Source organism: Poecilia mexicana, unplaced genomic scaffold (assembly GCF_051168715.1).
Source record: "Poecilia mexicana isolate PSO_F unplaced genomic scaffold, ASM5116871v1 scaffold_19, whole genome shotgun sequence".
Lineage (NCBI taxonomy): Eukaryota > Metazoa > Chordata > Actinopteri > Cyprinodontiformes > Poeciliidae > Poecilia > Poecilia mexicana.
The window spans coordinates 3,711,532-3,732,873 of record NW_028263388.1 but is presented as its reverse complement, the minus strand read 5'-3'; the positions used below and the strand labels follow the sequence as shown (position 1 = coordinate 3,732,873).

The window sequence follows — 21,342 nt, the reverse complement described above, 5'->3', positions numbered from 1 at the left end:
CAATGCTTTTACATTACGTCCAACTCTTCTTCCAAGATGTTTGCTCACCTTGCTGCGCAGCTCATCCTCCATGGAAAAATACACAAAGCGGATGCAAGCAGTGACCAGAGCATCGATGAGACGGACCGTGTCCAGCTTGGCCTGGAACTGAGACGACACCATCCCCATGAAGATCTGTCCGCTGAGCGCCTGGACACAGTCCTCCCGCTCCACTCCCTCTCCGATCCCCTCTGACAGAAACACACACACAGAGTCCATCAGAACCTCAGCCTGCTGGTCTGAACGTCCCGGCCCTGCGCCGCGCCACCCCCGTTCCTCACGCCTCACCGTCTGAGCTCCAGCTGTTCCTGCACAAGTTGTGTTTGATGGGCGTGGTGGAGGGCAACTCAACGCCGGAGAACAGGCAGGGACCCGAGGCCAGCTCCACACACTTCCCGTTCAGCTGGCCAGACAGTGACACCTGCATGGGTTTGTAGGAAAAGGCAGAGCAGTAACCTGACAGGCAGGCACGCTGGTAGAAGTCTAGAACCTTTTTCCTGTAACACAGAGGGGAAGGAAAAAAAAGGTTAGATGTTCAGAAAGACAAAAACAAATGTGAATACCAGGATGGAGAGCCTGAAACTCCAAAAGCAGACCTGTCTGAGCCTGACAGGGGGTAGATATCAGTTCCATCCCAGAAGTCAGTGCAGGCCTCTAGGATCAGGTCAGCTGAACCATGTGACAGCATCTGGACGCTGTCTGCAACAACACACACACACACTTTTATACCCACAAAGCAGCTGGCACAGGCCCTGCACACACACCATGCAGGACTTACTGGAGGAGGAGTCTCGCACACACAGGGACATGAGGTGGGAGATGGGGGGCTGGCGCTTGGTGAAGGATGGGAGGCGGCGAGAGGTGAACTCCTTGGTCTTCTCTCTGGTTGGCAGCTGGTAGAGGGTCAGGTGGTTCTCCTGTTTAAACAGCTCCCTGGCTCCAGGAGTAAAGCCTGAGACATGATGGGAAATGATTTAGACATGCACAGTCTGCATATTAAACACATCCATGAAAAATTCTGTTCTAAAATAAAAACTCTCTTCGGTTCAAAGCTGTTGGCTCATCATCACTGAGAAGCTTGTTTTAAAAAAAGAAACAGTGTGTTTTTCTAACATATTTAGATGTATGGTTACTAATAATCAATCTTAACATTACCAAACAATTGATGTTATATTACCAAACAAGCAAAACTAAAAAACAGAAAAGTTTTTAAATATTCTGTAAAAAGAAATGCTGTTTCTGCTGTGGATAAATCAAGACACTCCTGCACTTATTACCACTTATAAAACCTAGAATCACATGAAAGCAAACGATGCCAAGTCAACACGATCAGATCATTAATACTCTGGGATGGAGCAGAAATCAGGATTCAGTACATAGCTTGGGTTTAAAGCAACAGTACGTTTCAATCAGGAAAAGAAAAAATATGTATTTTTTAACTTTAATCTTAATTAATGAGCAACAACATTTTATTTCCTTTTAGGATTAGTAAAGTATTTTTGAATTTGATTTTGAATTCAACATTGAGCAAAGAATGTTAGCATGTTCTGACAATCAGTGGATTTTAAAAGTATGGATCAAGAATTTAAAAGCATCTGATTCCTTGAATGAATACATTTATTATCCAACAATAAAGCCACTAGAAAATGGTGAGTGTTGTAGTTCAGACAGCTTTGAATAAGTCTGTGTTAACATTTAGTTATGAAATGTGTTCCATAAAGTTCCAGTCCACAGTGACATTATGAAGCTCCCACTGAGAGGCTGCAGGTGAAACCTAAAACCTAAAGGCATTACTGGAGAACAGGAAGGACATGTAGACATGCAGCGCTGCATGTTTTACCTATCAGCCTGGAGAGCTCACAGAGGCCCCAGGGAACGTAGACGGGCAGCACGGAGCCGTGGCTCTCCTGCAGGGCCAGGTTAGACAGATGGTCTGAGAAGCGGCACAGCTGCTGGGTGACCCCGGCGTTGCACAGGTTCAGCATGATGTTGAGGCCCAGCGGCTTCAGAGAGGGCAGGTGGCACTGCCAGGAGAGATCGTCGAACTGGATGCTGGTCGGGTTCTGCTGGTCTTGGGACAAGCTCAGCATCTCCAGGTGGTAGTCGCACACAAAGTCCTCTGCCTCGGCTTCTGGGCAGCCCAGAGCAAAATCCTGGACGACAAAAACCAAGATACAGAAGAGAGAGATGGAATCCTCACGTATGGCTAAACCTAACATTTTTCATAACCCTAGAAGATTTAGATTTTTTTCTATGCTCCTTGACCCATTGGGCTTTTGTCTCTTCCTGCAGTTACCATTATTCTTCTTCTAAATATCTTTGATCTGTATCTTATTCGTGCAAACTACACCAAACTAATTATGGAATATGAATGCATCAACGTTATTAACTAGATTCATTTTCTTGCATCTGCATGCACTAGCTTCTTAGATGTCTTATTTTGAAATCTCCTTACATTTTGCTGTACATTAATGAATGCTGCAGTTTGTTATTTTAATGCCAGCTGTTTCGGTCTCTCCCCGGCCTGTACCTGCTCCTCCTCGCCTCCCTCGGTGTCGTGGCTGAAGCTGACGTTGGATCCAGAGTGATGTTTAGTCCGTGAATGTGTGTTGGGCTGAGCAGGCCGTCGGAGTCTGACCGTCTCAGACAGTCGAGCCGTGTCGTGCAACGTCTCACTGGGCTCGGCTGCATCCCCCAGCTGGGCGGCGGGTTCCTCCGGGGGACAGAGCAGAGTCTCTGCTTCCTGAGACTGCAGCAGAAAGAGGATATTAAGAAAGGGGGAGCTACAGTAACTCACAGTCTGTCACGCAGACACACCTCATCCCGGTCATCTTCAGTCTCCATCCGACAGTAGGAGTTCACCGACAGGTCGTCTCGGAGATCGTCCTGGCTGCTGTGAGGCGGTTCCACTCTCCCACTGAAGAACAGAACCGTCTCTGGACTCGGGTTTGGCCATGACAGGATGCCCTGCTTGTCCACGCAGCACAGCACCTGCATACAGAGAGAGGGTGAAACACAGGAGGAAGCAAAGGCATAAAAACATGAAACCATGGCAACAAATCTACAGCATGCTTCCTCCTTCCTGTATTCAGCAGAGTTCTGACATTTGAACTGACTTTCCTGTTATGCAAGATAGGATGAATTGTTTCAGGAGTACACTGCATCCATATTTAAAAGCTAAACAGTATCCCAAAGCATGACACATCCACCTCCATGCTTCATAGTTAGTATTCCTGGATTCCTGTGTTGGATTTGTCAAACATGTCCTCTGTTCTGTGTCCACATGATTACATTTAGTCTCATGACTTCAGAAGTTCTGGTCTTTGTCTGTGTTCTCTCTGGTGACTTTCAGTCTGACCTTCATGTTTGTCTCAGACAGTAAAGCTTTCCTCTTTGCACAAAACCCAGGAAGGTCAAACTTGTTCAGTCTCTTCTGATTGGACAGGCATGGACCTTCACCAGATGCTGTCTGCAGATGCAGGCAGTAACGTTTAATCCTCATCTCATATCCATCAGTATGAATTTGGCATTTACCGCAACAGTCAATAATTACGTCATGAAGAGGAAACAAAACATATATGTAAATCATACCTAACTATAAGTCAAAGGATCAGTAAAATTATGAAAAAACGTGCAAAAAAGTGCAACTTACAGGTAATAAGTGGTAATCATCACTTATAAATAAGCAGAGCTTTTTAAAATCACTGAAAGTTCAAATTTCATTGAAATTTATTTTGATATTTTTTTTAATCTGGTGTAATTTTGTTGTACAAATGTTAAAGTGATTACATCATAAAGCATATGGGATATCTAGAAGTGAAGAAAGAAATCAGAACTTGGCCATAAAAACAAGAGAAGGCCTTCAAACAGTCGTACTCACAGTGACAGAGCCCAGAGTGTGCAGCAGGCTGGAAGTGTAGCACAGAGTCTCAGATTCTCCCTTCAAAACGCCAACCATGTGTCTCCAGACACAGCGCAGCAAATCCTGCATCCATGACATATACTAGCAGGTTAGAATGAGAGACCACCGAAACCAAGAACCTCCTAATAAAAGAGCAGATTTGTTACTGAGGAGAATACTTCCCAGTTCTAAATCACAGAGAATTCCTTCATCAGTTCTGAGATGAGAGTAAAGCCTGTAGAGTACAAGTCTCGGAGGTGAAGCGGCCAAAACAGGCATGCAGAGACTGAGGTTCTGATTGGATGGAATCAATGAAAACTTTTCCACAGGAAGAAAAAACAGTCACAAAGGAACCATTCAGTATACGGATGCTTTAGCTAGCCAGTGCTAACACAACATGGCAGTCAGACTTAGCAGTGAAACCGGACAGTTCATGTTGAGTATAATGAAAAAACCACACTGTGCATCCCTGTGTCCAGATACAGCTCTCAGTGATCTGAAGTCATGTTTGGTTTTCAGAGGGATCTACTTGTATTCTGTACACCTGCAGAATCCTCCTGACCCATGTCATCAGAACACCAATAGGTTTCCAGGTAGCTGACTTTATTTCACTGTATTTCTGCTCCTGCTAATAATGATCAGCTAACACCACTTCACTGAAATCTTTTCATAAGAACAGGTTAAACTTGTAGCATGATGGCTGGACTAGAAACACTTTACTATTCTGCCCTAGACTGTTAGGAAAGGCTTTGAGCTTCTCCAACTGTTAGGTCTGTTTATCAAGTAATTTTATTTAAAGGCATATTAGTATATGTAAAATAACTGTGACAGCAGGGAAATGGGGGGAATATCCCATCAGACCGTCAGCTCCCGAAACCACACACTCAAAAAAAAAGAGAGAGAAAAAAAAGATAAAAATATATTCAGGGTCAGTGGGACCCCACAAGGTAAAAAACTCATGGGTCCAAATGACCCCATTTCTTAAGACCGCAGGAGGGTTAAATAAAGTAAATATTTTCTTTTTCTGCTAGAGGTAAAACTCAGCACAACCTTTCACCTCTGCTAAGTAGATGTTAGATGTTGAAGGACTATGCTGGGAGCAGCATAGTCTCTGTAAAAGTTTTTTCCCCTCAAAGTATAAACAAAGCCCTGTACCAGCTGAGGAGATTTTTACAGGCTTTGAGTCAACCCTTAATTTAATTTAGTCATCCTCCTCTTCTTTAACCTTTTAGCAAGATTGTTTATGGATTTCCTTACAGTTCTGTTCTGAAGTCTGATTGAGAAAAACAGAAGGCCATTCTGAGGACATCCTTCCAGATCAAACAGTTGTGCGTCCAGGACTGTGGGAGCTGCTGAGTTCCAAACTCTGTTCCCAAACAGGTGCACCACAGTCTAAGATTGGACCACACACTACCGGCATAAAATCACCAGAGTTTTAGACCAGAGTCACGTTAAACTTTATGATCTCGTTTTTTGCCACAAATTATTCTCACCCGATTTATGAATAGGTAACTCAGAACCTTCTTTTGACCCAATAGTGGAGAATCTGAGGTCATCATGCCTCAACGGCATAATGTAGCACATTTAGAAAAGGGAAAACAGTAACACATGCATTTGAAACATCAGATCTAGAAATGGAAAACATGCTTAAAATGGGTAAATATATTGTAAACATACGACACAAAGAAAATTTATTTGTAATATTTGTTCCCGTCAGAACAAAATAAAGGATGGAGGGTCAGAAGGGACAAATTTAAATAAATAAATCATTAATGTACCATGGTGACGCTGCAGGAACAGGAACTATGAATAAATACACACTTAATTATCTGCATTAGTCATTGTATGTTTGAATCGTTTTAATAACTTAATGACATACTGAATAAATTATCTAATAAATCAATTATTTCAACATTTTTTATCTTACATCTAACTAATTACTTAAAGGTGTTTTTTTTTTTTTTGCATTGTCCCTTTTTACAGTCTATGTAAAAGTACCAGTAAAATTCACTTCTATATTTTCTTGCCATGAGAATAAAATGACAAGAAACTTTTTTCTTTGCTTTTGGTTTTGTTTTTCATTATTTTCCACAAATATCCACATCCTGTAGTAGAAAATAAATCCATCCTCTATGATAAGTTTTATGTTCTTTATTATAAAACCTAAAAATAGAAATAAAATGGCAAATATTTATCAAAAATTGTAAGCTGACTGTTTTCCAAAGGTCTCCAAGCAAGTTTGGTGCATTCAATAAAAACATATTAACAACATAATAAAATATATCAGGACTGCACTGTGGATCACCAGCACAAAGTCTGATGACCACTGAACAAGTCTGTCTCAGGTTAATATCGCTACCATATTTCACATGTTCTATGGATTCATGTGGATGGATGAGCAGTGAGATTTGAACAGAGAATGATGACAGCCAAAGCATTGCAACAACAGCATTCTGAGCAGAAGCTCAGGGAAATGGTGGAAACAGAAGCATGCATGGAGCGAGGGAGAGGCGCCTGTAAATCATGGACATCCAGAGGTGCTTGGTGGAGATGGACAGATTACTGATCCACACATAATGTGACCCAAACAGTCACGGTTAGGAAAACTGTGGAAAATTACTTTGCAAAAATGAATGAAATGAAAAGGAACTCACAGGATTTTAAGCAAAAACAGCAGTGTGATATAGGAAGTGGCCCAAATCATAAACTGTTGAATTTTTTCATAATAGAATTAAAAGATAGAAGCTAGTGGTAATGATTCAAAGCAGCTGTGGGTCCACAAGGGGGAGCTGCAGGACGGTGAGCAAATAAAGACAAGCAGGTTGAGGTGCAGCTGGGAGTTAAGCAGGTGTGAGGTGAGCGAGCAAGACAGAGAAGGGTTATACCTGCGAGGAAACTGCTTCGGTGTAGCTGCTTAGAGTGTCCTCAGAGAACTTAGCAAGCTAGGGCAAAAGAAGAAGCTAGTTAAAACCCAGAGGGAGGCTGGCAGCGCACCTCCTCTGTGTGCATGTGTGTGTGTGTTCAAGGGATGAATCCCTCCGCACTGGGCTCGTCACAAAACTTAAAATTTCAAAACTATTGAAGGACAAAAACCAGATGATACCACCCACCTATGTTTACCAGTCTATTAAAAGGGAAATGGAAGTTCCTGCAGGACCAGAGATGATCAGACAGCTGAGCCAACGTTAGCAGCTCACAGTTTTACCTCTTCATCTGGAAACAGCTGCTGGCAGAAGGACCTCTGGTGCCTTAAAACCAAGAATTATCACCCACAAGCCATACTGTTTTTATTGTTTTAAGCCATACTTTATGTTTAAAGTGTTAAATATATATTCTACAAAATAATGTAAAGTCATTAAAGGTTCAACATTTTCATGGAGTAGAGGGAAAAAAATGCCAGAAAAACTGTTTGAGACAAAATTTTCAAATCGGATAAAACAACACTGACTGTCATGCTTAAGACAGCGGTTTGTTAAGGACCATTTGGAAGACACATTTATCCCCAAGCTTTTCCATCCTGGCTGATGTCATCAGATCCTGCTTCAGTATTTCTACATAATGTTTTCTTATGATGACACTTATATTGTGAAGTGCACCATGATGAGTCTCCCAGTGTCCATGTGACCACAGGACATGTGTCCAGACATTCAGCTCTTTGTCCCTGAGTCCATTTGCAGACTGGACTCAAATCCAATTTTCCTGTTGCTTTTGGAGTAATGGCTTCTTCCTCCCTGAGTGGGCTTCCAGACCATGTTGGTGCAAAATATTCTTCAACGGTGGAAAATGACTCTCTTACCATCTTCACAAGGTCATTTGTTCTGGGGTCGATTCAGACATTCCCCATGCGAGCCGGTCTCCTTCCTGAACAGATGACCGCTGCACATTCCCATGATGGTTATTCTAACTTGCATATAACTATTTGAACAAATGATGTAATGATGATCATGGGCAAAGAGAGATGCTGTTAGAATTGGAGCTCTAATCAGCAGAAGTACCTGCTAATTACCTCTGCTAATTAGCAGGTACTAATAGTCTGATAAATATTACAAAAAGATATATGAAAGATATATATATATATATATATATATATATATATATATATATATATATATATATATATATATATATATATATATATATATATATATATATATATATATATATATATATATATATATATATATGAAAGCTGCAGTGGTTCTGCATGACAGATGCACAGAAATAAAAAAATGATTTACCATGTAGCCTAAAACGGATATTCAAGTCTTGGTGACTTGAAATCTAACATGTACCATATATACAAACAACTAAGAAACAAAATGTAGCAAAAACTACAATATATTTTCATCCCTCCAGTTCCTCTAGACTGGTAGATAGTGTCACATATTTCTCAATGGGGGTGCACCGATTGCAGTTTCTTGGCCGATCATTGATCTTTAAGAAGCTCAAACTTGCCAATTCCAATTTTGTCCAATAGCGATTTGTTTTTAATAATTGATACTGTCAGGTGTCAACTTTATACCCCTTCAATGTTCCAATCTTATTTTAATGAAAAACTTTGAACAATACCTGTGAAACAATACAAAATTGCTTTACCTGCACATGGCATAGTGCAGCTATCGTAGAGTATTGCTGCTAATCTACTAAATAAACAAAAGTACAAAATAATCTAATCACATTTAAAAACAAACCTTGAACAATAGGTCAGATTACAGAAATGTTTTGAGCTCTGTCCAAAAATAAAGTGCAGTGAAGTATTTTGCTTTTGTCAGAAAGCCTCTTTACCATTCCCTTATCTTCATCAGGATTTCCCCCAGTGGCCTGGCGGGCCATCAGATTTTACCTGCTCCCCCCATTCACCTCGCCAGGCTAAGCGATGCTTGTTCTTATTTTAAAAATGTATTTTTTAATACACCAGTAATCCTGAACTGCATGCGTCTTTGCCGTGCCCCGCTCTGCTGCACGGTCAGCGGCGGGGCAGAGTAATCCCTGAAAGAAAGCTTTATAGGTGATGCATTGAACAGGGCAGGAAGCCAGGTGTGCACCAATCACACTGTCAGTCCCTTATATTTAATTTAATCATTGTTTGTCATTAAGTATTGTCAACAATGTCTTCTAGTAACATTGTTACTGAAATGTCTTTTTTTTTTTTTTTTTTTTACATTTCCTGTCAGCTTGACATTTTTAAACATAAAAACAGTGGGCTGCTTAGTAAGTTTTCTGGGGGAAACCCTGTTCATCCACAGATTCTCTCTCAGATTCAGTACTGGACTATAGCTGAATCGCTCCAAAACATCATGACTTCTAGTCAGAAGAAACATAGTTGGTCACTTTAGTGGATTACTATAAGCCAGGACTATGGATACTTTGGGGTTAACTGTAACAGTACTTAATATTTCAGTGTGTGTGTGTGTGTGTGTGTGTGTGCGCATATGTGCGTGTATGTGTGTGTCCTACCAAGCCAGCTGGAGATGCGCGACTGAACTCAGACAGGACTCTGGCCTCTCCAAAGGCATTTACCAGGACCCACATGACAGGGAAGAGCAGGGGCAGGATTGGCAGCACAGCCATGAGCTACAACACAACAACACCTCAGTCCACTCATCCCGTCATTAATATGAACTGTTCACAGCAAATAATGAACATTCCTGGGTAGTTCCCAGGAACCAGGCAAGTTTCCTTGGTCTATTCCTAACGCCCCAGATTTACCAGGTAAAAACAGATCAGCAGGGTAGAAATTTGGTCCTGAAATAGGCCCTGATCAGAACATTTCTAATTTAGCTGGAACCATTGGATGGAGTTTAATGGACGGAGAGTTGGGTGAATTTGTTCAACATTATCATTTAAAATAGTCCACTGCCATTATTTGCAGTCAACTTTTACTGTAACAGATTCTAAATCACTGATGTCTGTCAACAGCCGTCTGTGGAGAAACAGGGAAGTTTCATTCAGAGAAAAACAAACCTCTGTGGATCATTTACAGATTATAGAAATGATGCGTTGCAGCTACAGTGGTTTAGCTAGTTCGGGACTCATCTCTCGGGTTTTATTGCTGCCAGTATCAGTGATCGTTACAAACAGTGATCGCTCTAACTTGTTCCCCTCACGCAGGTTAAAGCTCTACATGGAAATCTGCCATCTGTAAAATCCCTGTTTTATTTTAAATTATTATTTCCTTTATTTAACCAGGTAAACCCCGTTGAGATCCAGATCTCATTTTCAAGAGGGACCTGGGCAGAAGTCTGCAATACACAGCAAGTGTTAAACTTTTTCTAGTTGAAAGACAGAGCAGCGCTGACAGACTCAATGGGTTATAGTTTTACTGCATTACTAGGAGGCCGTACATGAGACCTGGTAGGGGTGGGCAGTACTTGGTGCTAAGTCTCGTCTCACCTGGAGCTGAAGGAAGTTGTAGCAGGGAGGAGTGATGCTGGGGGCCTGGCAGAAAAAGCGAATTGTGTTCACCACCAGGAACGCCACCTGCAGGAAGGATCAGGTAAATGTTTCCTTCTGCTCTTCCAGATCCGCTGAATGTGTAGAAGGTTCCTGTTAACAGCTCACCAGCACAACAGGACAGACGAGCTTCGTGATGATGGACTGAACAGTAAACCTCTCATTATCCAGCACTGTGATTGGCCGGGACAGGGCCATCTCCAAAGCGTTCCTGTTGGTTTAAATCAAACTTATATTTTTGTAAAAACGTATCACTGGGAATGTTATAGTGGCAGAGCGGCTGCTTTCAGAACAACCAAGATGATCCAACCACCTAACCAAATATGATCCAGCTCCCTACCTGACCGGCTCCAGCACCGGGGTCCGAACCACTCTGAAGAGGCGGTGTTGCTGGGGGCTCTGGGGCCCCCTCTTCTCAGTCCGAGGCGAAGGGGGGGGTGATAATGGTGGGAATAAATCTCCTGGTTCCAACACTATGTGCTCATCATCCTGAGAAAGAAACAAAGATAGAACTCAGCGCCATTCCCAGATTCCACTTCTAACCCCAACCCCACACCTGCTTTAATAAGCACACCTCTCCATTAGCCAATCACATGGCATCATTTCTAGGAATTTAGTTATCTAGATGTAGGAAAGACAATTATCAGAGCATCAGAACAGGGATGGGAGAGATCTGGCTCTCCAGTTGACATGTGGTTTGTGGATGTAAGGGCTGTACAAGTCATCAAGGCATTTTGCAGTTTGGGTTGCCAGGGATGTCTGTAAGAGTCATCTTGTCTTTGTATAACGAAGCACAAGCTGTGTCCACTTTCTAGGCCCCAGGTTGGCCTCTGTCAGGTCTGCTGTATGTCACTCATCTTGTTTGTGGTGTTGATGCATCGGTGGGAGGAGGGTGGTTTGGGAATCTCAGGGTTTTATTTGTTCAGATTTTAAGATTCTGTCAGCATCTTCAGGTGCATTGGATCAGTTTGCAGCATAGTGCGAAGTGGCCTGCATGAGGTCATATGGTTCCAGTCCAGTAAAGAGTGGAGTGCTCCCTCAGGTGACGAACCTAGATGGAGCTCATTCTGTTGTAGAAACAGCTGAGGCAAAAAGCAAAGCTCCTGATTAACTGGTACATCTATATTTTGTCTATCAACTATGGTGATGAGGTACGGATTATTACTGAAAGAATAAGACTCTAGATACGATTAGAGACAAGACTGAGGAAGGTCATAATCTCGAAGCCTTGAAGTCGAGTCATTGCTCCTCAGTTGAGAACAACAGAGCATCTCATCACTCTGCCTTCTGGGCCTCTTTCCCCTGAGGAAGACCCAGAACTTCCTGGAGGTGCTATATAGTCCCTCTGGATCCCCTCCAACCCCCCGGGGCCTGTTGCCCCTGTGACCCAATTTCAGACAAACAGAAAACAGAGGATGGATGGAGAGTTCTAATTACTTTATTTCAAGGTTTCATTGAATGTCTGCAAAATTTTTTATATTTAATATTTGGAAATCAAATATTGCGGCTTGCAAGTCACTACAGCCTGACCTTGACGCCCCGGAGAGAAGCAAACGCCTGCTGGCCAGGTCGAAGAGCAATTATGTCTCCTTCCACTAGCAGACTGACGGGGAGGTTAACCAGCTGAGAGTCCCGGTAGGTCCAGTGAAGTGACCATGAAGGAGACGAGGGCGTGTAGAGGTCAGGGTAAAGAGAAGAAGGCCACTGAATTTCAGACACACACCCTGACAAATAATCTGGATTAAAGAAACACCAAAATAGAGGGAAAGTATTAGAACAGGCCAGAGAAATAATAATAATACACTAGTTACTCTGTAGTGGTCACAATAAAACATGTTTAACCTTTGACCCTTATGAGAAAACCTAGGCATTTTATTGTAATTCCCCAACTCACCATTGAGCTGTGCGATGATGCGTTTGAGTCGCCGGACCATCTCGGTTTTGTTGAGCTTCTCCTGGCGTCCGACCAGAAGCAGGTTTAACAGGAAGAGAAGGAGAAGGGCTGTAGAATTCACGATCTCTATACCAGAGCTGGGAACAAAAGATACATTTCATATATATCATCCCAATTCATAACAGATGTTACCTCAAGACTCTTTGCAAAAGAACAAAAATCTATTTGTATTCACAAATACACAGTCAGCATAATTCAATCATAGAAATAGATTCAAAGTTCAAAGTTCATTATAACTTTTAAACTATGCAGACAAGTTCAGTTTATTATTAAAGTTGCTTAAAAAGTTACATCTAGTAACAGATTAGATCAAGTCAGTGACTTGCAGAATTCACTAATCCTGGATGAGAAAGTAGCAACGACCAACCTCCTATACATAATTACCTTCTTTTTCAACGAAGCTACATTGGCTAATGCAACACACAATGAGGAAGTAACACTATGAACAAGAACGGAGCTTCAATTTGTGACAGGCTGGAGATTAAATTGTTTTCTGAGGTAGAGTGGAAGTTAAAAAAGGAACAGATTCTTTAACAGTATTGTCTGATAAAGATCTACTTTAGTGAAATTATAAATGTGAGCATTTTATATACGGTCTACAGTATGACAACAAGAGTGAATAGGTCTGTGCATGATTTGAGTGAAACCACTTGAGTTTAAGGTAGTGTTGATTTGAAATGTTCACATTAATTATTGTGCTTTTACTTTACGTGTTATAAATCCATTTTACATTCATAGTCCATGACAGGATAGTTGAGCTAAACATAGATTGGCTACCTGCCCTTCGGCTGGCTGCCATGGCAGCAGAGGAGTCCCACCACCACCAGAAGAGTCAGAGCCCCGCCTGGCCAGTGGAGACAGGATTGCCGGTTGCCATGGTAAATGAAGCTATTTTGCCATTGTTCCTATTAAAAGAATTCAAAACAAGAAGAAAGAAAACACTAAATTCTGTTTGTGACATAAAGCTACAAACCAAGACAAAAACAGTACAAACATCCCAACAAGCTGTAAAAAAACCTCATTCTTTAACCAGTTTGCACTTAAATAATGGAAACTGTTTGTTACTAGACCCTTGGAAAAGATACAAAATAAAATATCTGCCAGCATATGTTTTGTTTTAACAGTTGGATAAAAAAAATGTTCAGACTGATGTTTTTCCATGTTTTTTCTTTACTGAGTTTGAAAACCTTTTTGTCCATGAATGTGATCATACCAGCCAAGAAACCCGTCTCCGTGTGGCTCTCTGGTGCTGCTCCAGCAGGCTGCTCAGCTGGTCCCGGAGCTTCACCAGAGCCTGGCTGGTAGAAAGGCCACGAGTCACACCATCTGCCTCCTGCCAACACAACAGGAGCAGAAGTTCACATACACCATAACAAGACCAAATGTTACCGTATTTATCAGCATGATTTTTAAAGATTGTTTCCATGCACATTTTTTTCAAGACAGGTTATTTCTGCTTCACTGGCATTTTAAGTTTACCAGGATAAATAATGCTCTGCCCTGTCGTATTGATTATTCTGACAATCAGATAAACAAATTGACACATTCTGCAGACTTTTTCATTTGACAACTGAAGCCATTTTTATGCAATAAACAAAAAATCCAATTCTTCTTTTAAATAAAAAAATTAACATTTTATTGCTCAAAATGCAATAGCAGCATTCCTTCAGTGAACACTTGATCATTTGCCAAAAAATGAATCTGCAGCTAAAAAAAATATTATGACATCAACATGTGAAAAGTTCAGCCTTTCTGCTCAACTTAACATCCACAGTGTTGGGTATAACGGGTGATTATTTTTTGGATTAAACGATGAATAACAGAAAAGCAGATCATGCTTAAGAGGAGATTTATTTATGTTTACTCACTCTGAAACAGGTGAAGCTAAAACTGACACCTGAGGTATTTTCAGTAGAGCAGATTTACAGACAAAGAAGGCGTTTAATTTCTAAATACAAAATGCATATTTTTGTACAGTTTTGACTTAATTACTGCTCAGAGTGTGTTCTTTCAACAAAATAGTATTTTTTTTGAGTTGGTATAAGCAATTAATCAATTACTAAATTAGTTGACAACTTTTTCAATAATCTATTGATCACTCTTAATGTGATTTATAATTTCAGCCGTAATATTTACTATCAAAAACAGCACCATCTTACAGAGCTTTCTATTTCTATCCATGGAAAATCTAAGATGCTGTGATGCACCAGCCAAGCAGCCAGTAACTGGAGGAGCCCTGACCTCATCCTGGCTGAGTCATGATTTACCTGCATGTGTGTTCAGGTCATTATCTAGATCTGTGGAAAATGAAGCAATTTCACAAACATACTGAGAAATGGGCATGTTGTTTCTGTTCCAGCTACAGACTAAAATCAGAACAGTAAGACGCAGCATAAGGATAAAATTAGAGCCTGACAATACATCAAGTCAAAATAATCACAATATCACATTTAGCAATACCGTCAAATAAATGTAAGGTAGTGCTTGAGTGCAATATTTAGCTTAGCATCACACATTGAGCGCCACATGTTTGAATTCATTTAGATGGTCTACAGTCTTTAATACACACTGTGCTTCTATTTTTAGTTGCTGAAATGCAAAATGTGACAGAAAATGGAGACACTTTAATGATGCAGAGAAAGAAAAGACTGGGAAATTAGTTTCATCAATATCCTCATGTGTTGCTAAAAATCACTCCACACACTCACATAATTATGTTGATTGCAGTTAAATTTGTATTTATAATGATATTTGTTTATTTCTTTAATTCAAATAAACATAGTGCCATTATGTGCATCATTTTCTTAGAGTCACTTGGTTTGGGAAGTTGGATAAGACAATGGACTAGGAAAACAAATCTGGAACTATAAACACTTTTTAATTTTCCCTACCCAGAGCTGGAAAATTTCAGACTTTTCCAGACTGCATATAAACCCTGGTTAGTCATGTCAGGGAGAAACTACATTTCCCATCTGTCACCCCACTGACACACACACAGACACACACACACATTACCAAATATGACAATTTCCTTGAACCTGAGTTCAGATTTAAGGACCAACATCCTATGCAGCCAAGACAGAAATAACTTTCCCAGAGAAACAAAGAATCAACAAAAATCCTCCATGGATACATGAAGCAGCCAGGAGGACCAACAGAGGCAAAACGGCTCCTGACCCTGGCTACATGCTAACAGATCATTTCTCTTTAAACAGACAGTGGAGGAAATATGAAGTGAATCTGCCTTTAAAGAGAAATGTACAGTGAAGCATATACTGCTGAGCATTTTCTATTCCTGCCTTCAACACTTATTAATCAAACCATTCAAGTCTTTAATTCATACTATGTGACATTAGTAAACAGCAACAACAGTGGTTACATGTCAATAAGCTGTTCTCCTTGCTCTGAGGCTGGGAGAGCAGTGGAGGCTACAGAACCTCCATCTGAAATCTTTTTGCCACTCTATCAATAGAAAACACTTCTAATAGAACAGGGTTTCTCAAAGTGGGGACCGCGGCCCCAAAAAGCATTCTCTTGCCAGGACCGCACAGCATTCTGGGGGATGTAGGCAGAAGAAAGGCTTTAGAGGCTCAGCCTCTCATGACCAGAGCCAGTTAGTTGACATCAACTAACTGGCTCACTCTTTGGTTACCTAGCAACAACCTCTTAAGTAACATGCACAGTAGTAGTTCATGCACAACAGCTCAAGAAGAAACTGTGGTTAAAACAGAAAAGGCCACATCATCCCCCCGATCCTCCCAAAAAACAAATCAGTAATTATGACTGATATGAAACCTTTATATTGTGATGCTACTCCAGAAACAAAATCTGCTTCAAATCCAGAGCACCAACCAGTTTAAGACCATTATACACTAATGGCAATACAAAGTAAAAAAAAATAAAATATCGACTTAATTATAAAACTAATCAATTAAATGGATAAAATGATGCAACAGTTTCAACTTAAATACAATAATCGTGACTCAACATGTTCGTCTTGGAGTAGCTTCACTAAGCGTCAGGGCTGCAGTGTTAGAAGATCTTCAGATGGCGATAATATTGAAAAAAAATATGACGACATCAGGTATGATATATGCCTGTTTTCTTCTTTACTGTCTTTATGATCTGTGCTTCCTGCTCTGTGACCTCAGTGTTAGCTCTGGCTGCCGTTAGCCACTGTCCTACTGGCTAAATATTGTGTTATACAACTTCAGAACTTGTAAAATATATTAGTCAATTACTGCACTCCAATCAGTCCTGTGTGATATCAATATTGTACACACTGACACTGAGATGACGATGTATTCACGATTTATTGTGCTGCTCTACTAAACATAAATGTGAATCTACAAAGGCAGCTGCTTAGTCACTGATTTGTCTCTGAGGTTTTAAATAGTTAGTCATTTATTTTTCATTTCCATCTATTTAATAAAAGTGCTATAAGATCAAATCAAAACAGACAACAGGTTCTCACTAGAGGTGTAACGGAGCATGTATGCATGCTGCAGATTCTTGTTTCACAGTTCTAAGCTCTAGAAAGCCTGCACCAGTACAGGAAATAACCTGAACAACATTCAGCAGCAAAACTCACCTGCTTCTTGTCCTGCGTCGCCATGCCAACCCCGACCACTCCACATGCTCTGCTTCTCAAGCTGTCATCGACACCTGGCAAGAGGCCTTCAGTGCCACCACAGCGCAATCAGATGTGGGGAGCCCACAGCGGGGCCGTTTCTTCCCGACGTCTTCAGGTCACTCATATGCAGAGGCAGAGTGGTGCTGCTGGGAGTTCCCACCTGGAAATCCTCTGTCAGAGTGACGGGAAAGCACAGCAACACCTGCAGGGATCAGCAGGTTACCACCAAGAGATGGGCTCTGGTTTTTGACACCGACTGTTGAAGTGAGAATGAACACCAGGAGTCTGGTCAGGAAATGTTTTTATAAGCACTCAAAACAGCGCAACTGACCAAACAGCTGAACAGAGATAAGGCAAACGCATTAAAGCACAAACACATCTTTTATTTCTACCAATCTGATTCGATTCAGTTCAGAAACAATTTTTAATTCAGAAACACATTTTTAAAGTCAATCTAGAGAGTATGTTTAAATTATGGGACTGACAGGAGGAATAGATAGTGTGTAAAAAAAAATAGAACATTTATATAAAACAATTCTATAAGGTTCCATACTGTATCAAATTCCATCAGTTAAAACAAAACTTAAACCAGTACTAGGTTAGCTTAGCTGCCTGGTTTTTTCTTAAATAAAAGAAAAAAAAAGAAAGAAAGGACTATTCAAAAGCCATACAGCGGTCGAGTGGACGTGTAATGCAATATGCAGTAAACTCACAAAAAGGCAAAGAGGTACAAATTAAACACATTTTAAAATATTTGAGCATTTTGAATTGATTCCTAATTCCCAGGAATAGGAGTGGCATTTTGTTTCTTTTTTGTTTTTTTTTACCCAAAATATGCCAATAATTTCACAGAGAACTGGTTGACAATTAAGAAATTAAAATGTTCTGGGCCTAGTCAAAGCCCAGAATTGTATCTTATTGAGATGCTGAGAGTTGACTTGACTCAACATGCAAGAACTTCTCACACATCTGGCTGTTTCTAGTAAAGCTGGTAACACCAGATATCAGGGGCCAAACTCAGTTCTAAAGCCATTTTTGTGTTTCCCTATAATTCTCATTTTGGTAGAACTAAATATTTAAATTAGGAGTCCTATTTTTTCACTGTTATGTATGAATCCTCTTTTTTATTGAAGGTGCAATAGGACCAGCCCATGTTAGCATTACAGTTGAAGAGAGAATGAGATGTAGGTCCAGAAGCCACAGCCACCTGATCCATTGACATAAGCAGCTCTGTGGAACAAAAAGCCAGCTCCACTGAGTCAGCAGCATGTTCTGACAAACAGCTGATGATACTCAGTCACAGAGGAGGAGAGGCAGACTGTAAAGCTGAGAGAGAGAGATCCATCTGAAAATCAAACAAGCCATCCAAATGAGAAGAATTATTTATGATTGAAACTGTACACTTCAAAAATGGCTGACTGTCTGGTTCTCTCTGAAAGTCAGGTTGGTTAAATCAGTGGTTCCCAACCTTCTAACCATTTTGTGGACAGATAGAAAGGAAGGTGTGTGTCAATGTCATAGTGTCAGTGTGATAGTTCCTAGACGACTAATTTACCAGAAAGTCTGTTCACCATCAAAAACTCCTGAAGAAGAAGAACCAGCTGTCCTTTTCTGACTTCAAATGCAAACTCATATGGTTTAAGCAGCAGGACAATGATCTGAATTGCACACGAATTTGCTAAAAGAAATAAAATGAAGGTTTTCTTGTGGGCTAGTCAAAGTGTAGGCTTAAATGTGATTGAGATGTAGCGGTATGACCCTAAATAGGTTTTACTTATTATCATTGTTTGAAAACAATGTATTATATTCACTCAGGCTAGCTCAGGCTCAGGCCAAAATCCAAAACATATACATATGACAAAAAGTGAAGGGGGGGGCGTTTTAGGGATTGTGGAGTCAACGACTCAGTGCAAACAACAGTTCACTGTCACTGGACACTCGTCCAGGAGGAATGAATGCTGCAGAAACTTCTCTGTTCCTGTCCATCAGCTCTTTTAGAATGTTGATGCTGTATCTCAAATACTGAATCACTTTTTCAAACCACCTTGGACATCGTAGTTTCTCCTTCCTTCAATAACCAAAACACCAGGGAAAAAACCCCCCAATAACACCAGGACCAAGTGAAGCACCAACCATGAAGTCAGTCAGTAAATGTTTATCAGCAACTTCTGTATACTATGTAACATATCAACTTATGTTAGCTGATATGTTAAAAAGTTCAACTGAAACTGAGAAAGCATAACTTTTGCCTCACTGTGTATTGAATATAATATACTAAAGTGTGAGGCGGAACATTTAAAGACCACAGAGAGAACAATTTCATAATTTTTTAAGGTATCAATTGGTAAATTGCACATTTTCACTATGGCTTGTGAATGTTACAGCTTCTAGCTTTAAAGACGGTATTTATAATTCTACTTCTGTCAGCAACATTAGAATCATTTGCATGATTGAGAGATGAAAACAAAGAAAAACCAATGCGCCTCATCTGGTACAGGGTTTCTACACATTCACCAAGTCACAATCTCAAATTTTTCTAAAATCAATTTCTGGAACTGTTCATCAGTTTTTGAACTGTGTAAACATAAGACTAAAACCATTATTAACAGTTGTGGTCAGAAATTTACATACCCTCATCATGGACACAGAATGTCTAATAAACATGGGGTTTCTAATGATTTATCTGAACCACTCACAAATGTGAAATTATTATTATTATTATTGACAAAATTGATCAAAAATATAAGGTGCATGAGTCTGGATTTATTGTAGGTGTCCCATAATCGCCAGATGATTACAATTATGAATACTATACTTTGAGTTCAACTGTGTGTATTTTATCCTGTATGTATTTCTGATCAACAGCTTCGAGCTATTTTGTTTGTACGTTTCTTACCTAATTCTTTCACATTGATAAAAGAACGATTCACTTAAAGTTCAAATCAGTGACATTAAAATGTGGTCAAATGTCTGACAAAAATAATTTACATTGAACTGATAACTGGTGGATGAGGATTATTTTGCGTCCAATAACCTTACGAGGGTAAAAATGTAACGACGCAACAGTTTAAATATCTGCTCAATCAGCAATCATTTGTATATTTTATACATTTAAATATAGCTTTCAGTTTACTACGTTGGACTAAATGAACAATATTGTCGAAATGTCGACTGAAGGCGATCTAAAGACGCTCTAACAACAGCTAGCTATAAACCAGAGCCGAAGCTTTGCTTTATGGACATGTTCTCTAATACACACTGATTAAATTAATAACACAGAAGAGATATATTTTCCTTCTTGTCAACAGATGCTGCAGACAGGCGTCGACCTATCAGCAACTACACCTACGTAATTTGCGGTATATAAATTAATTGTATCCACGTACATTTTTCTGTACGGACTCACCTTATGGGTCTTTTAAGCAGCTATTGATATCCTTCCAAAGTTATTTTGTTCTCTCAAACACTAATGGACTTTTCTCCTTCACTGTTACTGCAGCAGCCATCTTTGGACAACGTCCGTATTGCAGGAAGTAGGCTGTGATTGGATGAGTGTAAGGTGTTTTATTCTCTGATTGGTTAATTCACCTGTGGAGAAGTTTAATATTTTAAACGCTCGTCTAGACAGGCGTATAACTTTGATAACCCTTTACACCCCTTTTCACCCAGTCTCTGCTGCTGAGGTACACCGGTCAGCTTATGAGTGAGACTGGCCAAGGTGGATGTGGTGGGGCAGGACACAGTGGCAAGTTTAAGTTTCGGCTCCATCTTGCGGTCAGTTCCAAGAACTACACAACTATTGAAAATCAAATAGAAACATCTTCAAATGACTGTGTAAGTTTTGGTAATTTGATTTTCTCATCGGATTCAGAGATAAATAATAATAATAATAATAATAATAATAATAATAATAATAATAATAATAATAATAATAATAATAAAGTATTTATTAAAATAAAAAAATCTTCATTTCAAATTTGAGCCGTTTTTCGATTTGTTGGCGAACGACGGAAAAAAGAAAAAACTTACATTTATTTATTTATTTTACAAATGTAAAATAAAATCAAAAAATAAAATCAAACTTTTGCATATTTCAAGACAGGCACTGCATTCTACGATAATTATATATTCTGACTGTAAGACAGGAGGTACAATACAAAACATGACTTGTGAAGCAAACCTATTAAATAACATTGTAAAGTGTAAGAAAGAAAGTAAATGTGAAGGTTAGCAAGGTAGTAAGGAGGAGGAATGTGCATTCTATGACTTTGTATTTTTGTGTTTTTATGAACTGCATATTGAACTGCCTTGTTGATGAAATGTGCTATACAAATAAACTTGAACTTGAGGAGAAGAGAACAG

General features: G+C 40.0%; 1 protein-coding gene across 3 annotated transcripts in view; it reads right to left on the bottom strand.

The window, feature by feature from the left end:
* The window catches only part of tmem94 (transmembrane protein 94), a 30,900-nt gene extending 10,371 nt beyond the window's left edge, over window positions 1-20,529 (bottom strand). Inside the window, exons 1-19 of one of the 3 annotated variants that reach the window (XM_015002615.2) lie at window positions 20,387-20,529; window positions 16,939-17,236; window positions 13,561-13,680; window positions 13,125-13,252; window positions 12,288-12,424; window positions 11,924-12,129; window positions 10,734-10,882; window positions 10,502-10,604; window positions 10,334-10,420; window positions 9,398-9,514; window positions 6,826-6,882; window positions 3,920-4,024; window positions 2,857-3,030; window positions 2,570-2,788; window positions 1,880-2,192; window positions 818-991; window positions 636-738; window positions 328-536; window positions 49-230 (exon numbers count right to left, since the gene is read on the bottom strand). In XM_015002615.2, the coding sequence (XP_014858101.2) occupies window positions 49-230; window positions 328-536; window positions 636-738; window positions 818-991; window positions 1,880-2,192; window positions 2,570-2,788; window positions 2,857-3,030; window positions 3,920-4,024; window positions 6,826-6,882; window positions 9,398-9,514; window positions 10,334-10,420; window positions 10,502-10,604; window positions 10,734-10,882; window positions 11,924-12,129; window positions 12,288-12,424; window positions 13,125-13,252; window positions 13,561-13,680; window positions 16,939-16,962 (2,607 nt within the window). In that variant the 5' untranslated portion in view covers window positions 16,963-17,236; window positions 20,387-20,529. The remainder of the gene's footprint in view (window positions 1-48; window positions 231-327; window positions 537-635; window positions 739-817; window positions 992-1,879; window positions 2,193-2,569; window positions 2,789-2,856; window positions 3,031-3,919; window positions 4,025-6,825; window positions 6,883-9,397; window positions 9,515-10,333; window positions 10,421-10,501; window positions 10,605-10,733; window positions 10,883-11,923; window positions 12,130-12,287; window positions 12,425-13,124; window positions 13,253-13,560; window positions 13,681-16,938; window positions 17,237-20,386) is intronic. The other 2 variants (XM_015002616.2, XM_015002617.2) reach the window with 2 other exon arrangements.
* Window positions 20,530-21,342: the final 813 nt, after the last annotated feature.